This window comes from Amphiura filiformis, chromosome 10 (genome assembly GCF_039555335.1).
Source record: "Amphiura filiformis chromosome 10, Afil_fr2py, whole genome shotgun sequence".
In the NCBI taxonomy this organism is placed as follows: domain Eukaryota; kingdom Metazoa; phylum Echinodermata; class Ophiuroidea; order Amphilepidida; family Amphiuridae; genus Amphiura; species Amphiura filiformis.
In genome coordinates, this window is record NC_092637.1 from 33,888,180 (window position 1) to 33,900,242 (window position 12,063).

The 12,063-nt window shown below is 37.6% G+C and overlaps 2 protein-coding genes across 3 annotated transcripts in view; one reads left to right on the top strand and one right to left on the bottom strand.

Moving 5' to 3' along the window:
- The window catches only part of LOC140162769 (uncharacterized), a 37,845-nt gene extending 34,751 nt beyond the window's left edge, over positions 1 to 3,094 (top strand). Inside the window, exon 12 of the mRNA XM_072186061.1 lies at positions 1,858 to 3,094. Coding sequence (XP_072042162.1) covers positions 1,858 to 2,034 — 177 coding nt within the window. The 3' untranslated portion in view covers positions 2,035 to 3,094. The remainder of the gene's footprint in view (positions 1 to 1,857) is intronic.
- Positions 3,095 to 3,304: 210 nt separating this feature from the next.
- LOC140162770 (anaphase-promoting complex subunit 4-like) overlaps positions 3,305 to 12,063 on the bottom strand; it is a 37,630-nt gene continuing 28,871 nt past the window's right edge. Inside the window, exons 18-21 of one of the 2 annotated variants that reach the window (XM_072186063.1) lie at positions 11,935 to 12,012; positions 9,845 to 10,036; positions 7,521 to 7,623; positions 3,305 to 5,668 (exon numbers count right to left, since the gene is read on the bottom strand). In XM_072186063.1, the coding sequence (XP_072042164.1) occupies positions 5,513 to 5,668; positions 7,521 to 7,623; positions 9,845 to 10,036; positions 11,935 to 12,012 (529 nt within the window). In that variant the 3' untranslated portion in view covers positions 3,305 to 5,512. The remainder of the gene's footprint in view (positions 5,669 to 7,520; positions 7,624 to 9,844; positions 10,037 to 11,934; positions 12,013 to 12,063) is intronic. The other variant, XM_072186062.1, reaches the window with a different exon arrangement.

Below are 12,063 nucleotides of genomic sequence, written 5' to 3' on the forward strand. Positions count from 1 at the left end.
CTCAGCGCAACACTGCCTTATCTCCACTGGGCTATTCCATTTAAAATCCACACTACCCCTGTGGAAGATTTAGCTTTTAAGCTAAATCTTCCACAGGGTAGTGTGGAAGACTTAAAAATCTTCCACAGTGGGAGTATGAGTTTCAAATAGAATAGACAATTGGGTAACTTCCATTTAAAATACTCACTTCAGTTGTGGAAGATATAGGTAAAGCCATAAAACAGGGGGAGTATGGGTTTCAAAATGATTAACCCTGACCAATTACATTTACAAAACTTACTCCCTCTGTGGAACATATTTCTCAAATCTTCCACAGGGGTATCGTGTGGATTTTAAGTGGAATAGCCCATTTTTGGCGAAAATGAGATTTTGATACCAAAATTTTCAGGACATAAGGGCTTCCTGTGGACAACAAAATGTCCATTTCCAAGCCCAATAAATCTACAGACCAACCAGTTCACTATGCCAATATAAAAAGATCTATGCCTCAAAAATGTGACACATTTTGAGGGCTCACTTAAGGATTCGGATAGCAACGTTTGCACGGTATTTTTTGTGGGACATGAGCACATCAGACATGTCAAATTGCATGCTGAATATGTGACATGATCTGGTCCATGGGGGCCAAAGGCGGCAAATTTGAAACTGAGATAAAGGCAAAAATATGGAGTAAAAAACAATAAAATACATAAGAAAATAGACATCAAAGAACTTCATAACTTTAGAACCAAGTATGCTAGACATTTGATGTTTTCAGTGAATGATAGACTTTTGTAAAAATAATTACAGTAACTCAATTTTCAAAAATGCCTCCTTTGGCCCCCATGGACCAGATCGTGTCACATATGAGGAATGTCCAAATTTTGTGGCAATTATTCAAAATTGATATTCATGACATTTAACAGTCCTCAAAGGCTCAAAGTAAACTTTATAAATCTAATGATATGTACTTAAAGTGTAAGTAGCTGGGAGGAAAAGCTGTCCATCATTTGAAAATTTTGACCTATTGAAGATACACATTTTTCCCCAAAAGACCTTAAATGTTTAGGACTGCTAAATGTCAAAAATATCAATTTTGAATAATTTGCCATAAATTTGTATTACCGTATTCATTCCAATAAGTGCCCAAGGCACTTAACAAAGTCATTTTTGGGTGGGCACTTATTTTTTACATGGTTTACCAAATTTTTTCCTAACAATCGTTTATTAGAGACGAATTTATGTACGTTATAAAAGGGTCCTGAGACGTTCTATTAGCTTTTCTGATTGCAAGTTTACACAGGACTTCTAATCCCACAGCTATTTTACTGTATTCACGTCTATCCGTCACTTCAACATTATTAATTAATCAAATACCCTGGGTGGGCACTTATTGGGGCATGGGCGTTTATTGAAACGAATACGGTTGTCTTGTATTATAAGTCTGATGTGCTCTCATGTCCCACAAAATAATCTGTGCAAATATTGCTATCCGATTCATTAACCTTAGGCTCATCGCAAAACTCTCAAAATATTTGGCAAAGATTTTGGTAGAAAAATTTAGGCTTTCCAGTGGCATCAAAAACTTATGTCCATTTCCGACCCCAATAAAGTATAGACCAGTGAAACACAGCCCTGCATAAAACAGGCTTATGAAGCCAGAATTCTTAAATATAAACATAATTTTATCAAATGACCAAAATTGTTGCAATGTGCCCTTGATTTGGTGGGTTTTTTTTGGTGGGGGGGGGGGGGGTTGTTGTTTTTTCAAGTAGCAGTTATGATATATAATTTTTATATAATTATTTTTTAAAAACCACAACCACAACAACAACAGTCATTGCCATTCATGTTTCACTTATTTGATCTATATCAAAGGTTGAAGCACTTCTTCAGAAGGGGAAAAAGGAAGTAGCCCTGGTCGTGCAGCCATCAGATCTGGTACAAGCGATGAAAGAAGCAGACACCTTATGCTCAAGATGTGGGACACCATCAAGTCCACCAAGTTCACCAAAATGCAACCAGTGCCGTCACAACTTTAAATCTACTTCATGAATGTATATTTCAGTCACTGTCATAAAATACAGTGGAAACTCATTATAACGAAGTTGTCAGGGACACAGAAATTAGTTCTTTATATCCAAATTTCGTTATATCAGGGTTGTAAAAACAATAAATAACAAAAGAATGTTGTATCTTGGTTCTGGAAAAATACTTCTTTATAACAGGGTTTTTCTTGTATCAGATTTCGTTATAATGAGGTTTTACTGTAGCTTGCATTTGTTAACTTTGAGCTATTCCAGTTGAAATCCATACATTGTACACCCCCAATTGAAATCTACACCCGGCGTGTGGGAGATTCAGGTTATGTCTTCCATAGATGGCATATGAATTTCAACTGGAATAGCAAAGCCATCATTAAAGTAAAATGGTAAGCTTGTGACCAAAATATGGTCAGGGTTTACTTTAATGCACAAAACACGCATATTTACGTGTTCACACACTTTGCGGACCTCTTCAAATCCAAAGTTCAAAATCCAATGTGTACAAAAAGCAAGATTTAGTGGTTTGAACCAGACCTGCCAACCTACCAAAGTCAGAAAGAGGGACATTGAGACCAAAACCTTGCACATGTACACAAACCAGGTACCGACAAATCAAAGACTTGAGGTGTGCAATACTTTCAGAATTCAGAAGGTTTTGCAGGTCTGAATTTATCACAATAGAGTTATAGACAAAAGAGAATACTCTAGGAAAATTTTAAACTGAAATTTGCATCATTTTCTGCTGTTTTTAAATTTAAATTTGCCGTCACTGAAATTTTCAGAAAACAGGACTGTCCCTCATTTTCACTTTGGTAAACCCCAAATGAGGGACAGTCCCTCAAAATGAGGGACAGTTGGCAGGTCTGGGTTTCTCCTACCTTAATTATTTACTGAAAATAGTTTCCATTATGCTATTCACCTACATGTTTGGCTGCTGCATTAATAAGATATTCATATGCAGACTTCGTGTTGCGGAATAATGCACTTGGAATTGCCCACATACACAGATGTGCAATTCTCGCTATTCGCAATAAGGGTGCCGCCAGCGGTTTGCGACGATCGTGATGTATCATGGGATGTAATCGTGATGTATCATGGGAAAAGGTCGACATCCAAGTCCGCGCAATACGAATATTACCATGCTATTACATAGGAACACGGACAATATTTTTTTAGTTTGTCAAAATAAAGGTGTAACACGCGAATCGATACTCAATAATACTTAATAATGTGATTTGAAATGTGCACAATTAATTTTTTCTCTATCGATTTGCGTGTAATACCGTTATATTGACAAACTAAAAATATTGTCACATGTTCCTATGTAATAGCATGGTAATATTCGTATTGCGCGGACTTGGATGTCGACCTTTTCCCATGATACATCACGATTACATCGCAAACCGCTGGCGGCGCCCTTATTGCGAATAGCGAGAATTGCAACAAGAATAGTGTAGGGTGTAAAATTACACAGTGTTACAATAAAAAAACATGACTCACAGCAGAGAAAAAAATCCTCATTGAATAGAAAGCAAATGTGTCTAAAAATAATGAATTTCTTTACTCAGTTACTGCTTAACAGCTGTATACATAATGTGTTGTAAATAATTATTGTAGGCCTATTCTGTATCGTCAATTGCAATGTACTATTCGGGGGGGGTACTCGAGTTTGGTTTTTAGAGATGTGCTGCTGTGAAATTGAAAGTAGACCCATGGATATCCCAAAAGTCCAAATTTTAGGCAAATTTAAAGAAAATTACCTACTTTCTACTTAATATTTGACTAATTGAGGCTGCGGTTTTAAACCAAATTGCTGAAAATACGACCTATGTTTGTAGCACATCTCCTTATGGTCATTTGTACGGAGTTCCCACCCCAGGTACTATTACTCAGCATATCAAGGGCTCAGAACCAGAAAGCCATAACTCACTATGACCAACTCTCACAAAATGAGCATAAAGTTGGTTTCTTGCTTTTGTCTTCAAAACTTAATATTTCTGCCACAATGTCTTTTGTTTTCTATTGAATTTTGTCATGATTATTGGACTGTATCTTCTATAGTGCCCTGGTGACTTAATGCTCATATTGTGGGAGCAGGTGATTGTGAGTTGAGGCTTTCTGGCTCTCAAACCTCGATATGTGAGATTCCATCAGCAACTTATGCAAATGAAGCAATGATGCTGGCTGCCATATCATGATAGATTGTTAGACTTTTCTTACTATATTTCCCACCAGAGAAATCCTGGCTACACCACTAAAAAGTAGATTGAACAATTTGGTGGTGTTGAACGATGTTTATTGACATAAAAATATATACTGACGTTTCATACCACAGCTGTTTTATGATACTTTTTCTGTTTGGATTAATATATGTGATGCGATCAAGCAAAATCAGTCGGAACTCGGAAATAATTGATTTTGAGATATAGCCAAACAAAGGAAATATTTCCTTTTGTTTCCTATTATTTTGCAAACTCTTTAATTGCTCATATCTTTGGAACTGGTTGTTCAATTTCAATGGGGTTTTCTGCAAAATGCAGCTTTGTAAATCCTTTTTACTATCCTATAAGAAACTGATAATTTAATATTTCCGAGTTCCGACTGATTTTGCTTGATCGCATCACAAATGATGAATAGCTATCCTATGAGGCAAGTAAAAGTGTGTACAGGTTGTTGACATAGTCAACGAATATTGTAAACAAATATAAATATTAAATAATAATTAATATAAATGATAATACTTGTCATCATTCAATCCAGTTTGGAAGAAGAGCTCATGTTCACTGCAAGAGACTTTCTTACATAATTGCTGCTATCGGTTATTAATTCTTGTAGATTTCTAAGTGGACTAGCCCAACGGCAACTTACTAACTCAATATCTTCGCTTAGGAATGTCCGATTTCATTGGGAAAACGGCATTGCAAAATATATCTGTATTTAAAATATGTAAAAACCAAAAAATTGATAACCTGCCCAAAAGTGTCTGTTTTTGACATGTCACATCACATATACAAACTACCTGCTAAGGAAAGATGTTCTTTTTTGTCCTCACTACTCCCATAATTGTACATCCTCCATACATGTCCATCCATGTAAAACAAGCCTGTGGGTGTGGTTCATTAGGGCATCAACCAAGACAACTGAGAAAGTTGCATGTGTTCAGAATTTTGTGCCCAGGTATAACCTTTTGACCACGTCTACTTTATGACACGCATCTTCAGAACATTCAGCATACGCTACTGTTACAACAGCCTGACGGGTGCATGGAAAATCGCACTGTGGTTCACGGCTAAGGTGTGCACAAATATTTTCTCTAGTTCTGCACTTTTGGAAAGTTATGTTTTTCAGTCTTCCTATAACAAGTATCACACAGTAGTATGCCCAGTTGGTATTATAGATTCAATCTAGTGGTTCTTAGGAAAATTTACACACAACCTCGTGCTATGGTACCGCATAGCATGATGGGATACACCTATCAGCTGCTATGTTCATGAGGACAGATTTTCTTTGTTGTCCTCACTTGTCCCATTGTCCTCTAATCTAATACCACTCACATCCAGTGTACTTTTGTCCTCGTATAAACTTTCTTCTTCATCCTCAGCATCCATATCAAACAAACGTACACGCCGACAATTTCCGAATAACTAAATAGACAAAACAACAAAGAAGAATATGATTAATGAAATGAAAGTGCCATTATGATGTGGTTTGCAGCAAAATGTAGCATTTGTAAAATAAATAAATAAATAAAAATAAATGTCGGTGATTTAATGTGCGCTACACCTAAGTACCAGCACACTTCAACAATTATTCCGCTACCATTAGGATATATCAGAATCATTTCCGCTTCAACAAGTCCGCAACTGATGCGCAGGTACTCTCAGTCGACTTAGATTGTGATTACCCCCAGTAGCTCCCCATTTACACCTGGGTGGAGTGAAGCAATTGGGAATTAAGCCGTCTTGCCAAAGGACGCAACACACTGGCTGTGGTGGGGCTCGAACCCGCAACCTTTCGATTATGACCATTAGGCCACCGTGCTTCCCTGTCAGAAAATGATGTAAAAAACTAAATGAAAATTGCCGGCATGCGACTCATCCCCCTTGATCATGTTGATAGTCTCAAGGTTCATTAGTCAAAAACATGTGACATGATCACTGGGGATGAGTTGGATGTTGCTAATATTGTTTTTGAGATATTTTAGAAAACAGTGTTCAAATCCTTTTGTTTTATATTGTTTTAAACCATTGATAAACTGCTCATAACTTGGTAACCAGATGTCTCAATCTGATGTGGTTTGCAGCAAAATGTAGCATTAGTAAATTGCCAGAAAATGATGTAAAAAACTAATTGAAAATTGCTGACATGCGACTCATTCCCCTTGATCATGTCACAAATAAGAGTCGTTATAAACCATAATTCTTACCATAAACTTCGCCTAACCTATTACCTAAGCCCTTATCCTAAACAAAACCCTATTCCTAAACCTGACTCTAATCCTAACTCTGACCCTAAACCTATAGCCTAACCCTAACACTACTGACCTTAGCCCTAACCCTAATCCTAACTTAAAATGCCCTAAACCTTAACACTTTTTCAGACTATTAATGACCGTTCGGAAAACTAGCTGTTCCTGAAAACAGTATTATTGAAAGGAATTGAAAATAACAAAAAAAAGAAAGAATATAAGGCTAAAAAAAAATGATGTTATGTCTCAAAGCCCATGGCAGTTTCAAAAACGAATCCGGAATGAGGTGTTTCACACCCCTGGGCAACAAGATTTCAACGGGTGCATAGTCGGATTGAAAAGATATAATTATTGGAAATTAAAGATGGATGACCCAATCAAAATGAGCTGTTCCAGTTGAAATCCTTACACCTCCTGTATGGAAGACATGACCTTAATCATCCACACAGGGAGTGTGAACTTAAAATAGGGTTTCAAGAATTTCAGGGCTGAGATATGTTTTCTTTTGATGGTGCAAACAAAAATATGGCAGCCTCAAGGCGGAGTTTCATTTATCATGTGACCCACTCTCACAAAAGCCAGCACAAGTTGCCAGAAGTGTTTTTGAGTACCGTATTCATTCCAATAAGCGTCCAGGGCGCTTAACAAAGTCATTTTGGGTGGGCGCTTATTTTTTACCTGGTTTACCTAATTTTTCGTAAGGGGTGTTGATATGTATGTTATAAAAGGGTCCTGAGACGTTCTATATAGTAGCTTTTCTGATGTAGAAAATGTATTGCAAGTTTACACAGGACTTGTAGTCCTCCAGTTATTTCACCGTATCGACGTCTATCTGTCACTTCAACATTGATGGTACCCTTTAGCAAATTGGAAATTTCCTGGGTGGGCGCTTATTGGGGCACGGGCGCTTATTGGAACGAATACGGTAATTACATTCTCTAAGTTAGGAAAAGTCACATGAAAAAAAATCACACCACCCACCTATTAAGTTTATGCTAGCTGGAAAAAAATGAAACGGAATGGCTTACCACACAGGCCACTTTTCTTGAGCCGCTAACTGCAAATGTACCAGCTTTCATGTTGTCAAGACGGCGGTAATGGCTGACATGAGGACCAAGATCAAATCTGCATCTAGAGGAAAGCAATCAAAGGATACAAGTTGGGAAACAAGAATTTTATAAGCAAATGAGTGTGAATATATGATAATGTAGCAGTTGTTATTTCCTAATGCAGAATGTTTGTAATTTGAAACTGTTAAGACTACTTTTAAAATGTAAAAATTGCACATTTATGGCAATGGCATGACTCAAAACAATTCCTCAAGTCATGGGTAGCGCTAACTTGCACAATGGGGTCATGGGCACATTCATCTAGCTTTGGTGCACATATTTACCATTTAGAGGCTGCTAAAGGGTCATTTGAACTCTTTATTTCTATTGTTTTGAATGCATAGTTTCACAAAATTTCAAATTTTTGACCCCTTGTTTGAAAACCTAGCGCTAACCCTGGTTCAAGTCCCAACATATGATCCAACTACTTGTAACCTAAACCACTTGAAACACCCCAAACTCTTCATCTGCCGTCTGCAGTGCACATCCTCATTGATTCCACTAGAAATACTCCTAATCATCATGATCCAGCAACCATGAAACCATTGTATAGTATACCAAACCGATAACCCTGTACAATCAGGCCACACCAGACTGACTTTGTATCTCCCTTATACGCTGGCGAAGTTACGTAATAATCGGATTAACTACCATAGCAATAGGTCACAACAATTTTTGAATATACCCCGCTGCACTGATACGTTCATGCGGTACCTCTGCATTGAACCATATCATGCTGATCACTTGCACCTGTAATATTAGTATCTTTGAAAAGACCAGTATTGTATTCAATCTATGATTGCAGACCTGTGCAGCGCGATATGTTCAAAATTGTTTTGACCTATTGCTATGGTAGATAATCCGATTAATTACGTAACTTCGCCAGCGTATATGGCATTATTGCTAAACACATTTTAAGCTTTCTGTGATCTTCCTAGGTAGGTAGCAGACCATGGATATCCACATTTGGTTGTGTCTGCAACTTATCTGAGTACAACTTTTGTAACATTATAATGTTTGAAACATATCACTCATCCCCCCACCTACATGCCAACACCACCCATACACATACCCCTATACTTACATGTTTTGACATTGACCCAATGCCGTCTCTGATGATATTTGTGTAAAATGTTCATCCTGAAGAGCTTCCAATATCACTCATCCCCCCCCCCTACATGCCAACACCATCCATACATATACCCCTATACTTACATGTTTTGACATTGACCCAATGCCGTCTCTGATGATATTTGTGTAAAATGTTCATCCTGAAGAGCTTCTAATAGCACTTATCCCCCCTACATGCCAACACCACCCATACACATACCCCTATACTTACATGTTTTGACATTGACCCAATGCCGTCTCTGATGATATTTGTGTAAAATGTTCATCCTGAAGAGCTTCCAATATCACTCATCCCCCCACCTACATGCCAACACCATCCATACATATACCCCTATACTTACATGTTTTGACATTGACCCAATGCCGTCTCTGACGATATTTGTGTAAAATGTTCATCCTGAAGAGCTTCCAATATCACTCATCCCCCCCCCTACATGCCAACACCATCCATACATATACCCCTATACTTACATGTTTTGACATTGACCCAATGCCGTCTCTGATGATATTTGTGTAAAATGTTCATCCTGAAGAGCTTCTAATAGCACTTATCCCCCCTACATGCCAACACCACCCATACACATACCCCTATACTTACATGTTTTGACATTGACCCAATGCCGTCTCTGACGATATTTGTGTAAAATGTTCATCCTGAAGAGCTTCTAATAGCACTTATCCCCCCTACATGCCAACACCACCCATACACATACCCCTATACTTACATGTTTTGACATTGACCCAATGCCGTCTCTGATGATATTTGTGTAAAATGTTCATCCTGAAGAGCTTCCAATATCACTCATCCCCCCACCTACATGCCAACACCATCCATACATATACCCCTATACTTACATGTTTTGACATTGACCCAATGCCGTCTCTGATGATATTTGTGTAAAATGTTCATCCTGAAGAGCTTCCAATATCACTCATCCCCCCCCCTACATGCCAACACCATCCATACATATACCCCTATACTTACATGTTTTGACATTGACCCAATGCCGTCTCTGATGATATTTGTGTAAAATGTTCATCCTGAAGAGCTTCCAATATCACTCATCCCCCCTACATGCCAACACCACCCATACACATACCCCTATACTTACATGTTTTGACATTGACCCAATGCCGTCTCTGACGATATTTGTGTAAAATGTTCATCCTGAAGAGCTTCTAATAGCACTTGACAGAGCACCGAAACACACTCGTCACTTTTACCATCTCCTTTCTCATGTAGAAGAAACGACAGTGTCTTGTCATCATAGAACGCTGCATCTAATATCTGATGTTCACTGCAACTGGATCAAAAAAGATTTGCGAAGATCATTATCATTTATTTATTTATTAAAGAAGTTTTCATTATCAATTGGCCCAATCAGCAACATTGTTAGAATAATTTCACCACACAAAAAATGGGGTGAATTACTTGCAAAGCTCCATTCTGATTGGTAATCAAATTGAAGATACAGTGGAAACTCGTTAATATGAGATCGCTTAATGCGAGAAACCGCTTACTACGAACAGTCACACGTGGTCCCGATTTCCCCCTATTATTTACTGTACAAAAAAAACTGTTTAATACGAGGTAAATAATACGAAATCCGCATAATACGAGCACTTACTGTGAGTCGAAGCTTTTGTTTCCTATTGTTTTTACAACGGATAAAACAAGCTAATTTCTCAAAATGGCACTTTTGGCCCAAAATCCCAAAAATAACGGTTTTTGGCCCACTTCTTTTTCATGCATCGTAACAAAAAAAATTCTTGGGCCAAAATTTTTTTTCTGTTAATTTGTAAAAACTAGATCAAAATATCTAGGACCTGTTTTTTCATTTTTTTGAATTTCGGCCAACTTTGAGAAATTTGCGCCAAAAATGGTCAAAAAATGCTGATTTTTCAAAAAAATCATAAAAAAGCCTGATTTTGGCCCAAATTTCAAATATTTTTGGTGAAATTTGTCAAAATTAAAAAAAATGAAAAAACGGGTCCTAGATATTTTGATCTAGTTTTTAAAAATTAAGAAAAAACAAATTTTGGCCCAAGAATTTTTTTGTTACGATGCACGAAAAAGAAGTGGGCCAAAAACCATTATTTTTGGGATTTGGGGCCAAAAGTGCCATTTTGGCCCAAATTTGACCTCACAGATGAACTTATCAAGTCTTTGCCATTCTAAATATGTATACTTTTATATACTTTAGACCAATAATTTAGAAGTTATGAGGCCCGAAAGTTTCCATAATTCCAGGGTTCAGACCAACCTTAAAACAGTAAAAAAATTGATTTTTTTTTTAAATAAGTTCATCAAGACTGAAATGATTAAAATAAATATCAGATTTTGTTGCACAAGTCCACAAATTTACTCACGTTTTAGATATTTCATCTTCTGTGCGGAAGATTTCATCCCGGGATTTCATCAGTAATGCAGATACAGCCGCTGCACTACCTCTGGTCCTCCTACTCTCATCCCCAGGGTGTGTAGTTGTTTGCAGTAGCTGATCGTATACATGACTCAATGAGTGATCCACACGGCCTCTCTGATCAACTACACACCATGGGGATGAGAGTAGGAGGACCAGAGGTGGTGCAGCGGCTGTATCAGCGCATTAGTAATGAAATCTTCCGCACAGATGATGAAACGTGAATAAATTTCTGGACTTGTTCAACAAAATCTGATATTTATAGTGAAAAAATTGAATTGGAGTAAATAAAGAATATCAGAAAGTTATAAGTATAGACCACTTGACATCACTGTTTATCAACAAAGGCGAGGGACTCGTCTATCGATATGCTCGAACGAGCCACTACACTGATCAATGGCTTTCTTGTACTGTATGAAATGTGGCGGGCGATTTAAAATGCACGTGCCCTTAGCAGACTATGATGCGTCACGCACACTGCAGGGCAAAGAACAATGTAAATTGTCATAATGCGCACGCATACTGCCGGGCAATGACGTCACATGCCAAGTGGTCTATAGAAACAGTAATAAATAGGACAGAATCGGAAGGGGTAGGAAAGGCCACCCTGCTCTCAGATGGATGGAGAAAGGAACAGCAGAAAATGCAGCTAGTAGTCTCATCACTTCAAATCAAAATGACTCCCTCTATCAATTTTTAATAAGTGTCCCCTTCGAAAAATGTCATGCCTTAGGAGCATGCATTATAGAGAATACAATAAATAAATCATAACATCATACCTTTGTGAAACAACACTATCATCATCTTTAGGTGAACCAAGAAATGCAAAGTGTAGACATACTGCTTCACGGTATCCACTATGTTATAAAAAACAATGTGTATCAGTTAAATAGCGTGACATAAAACAC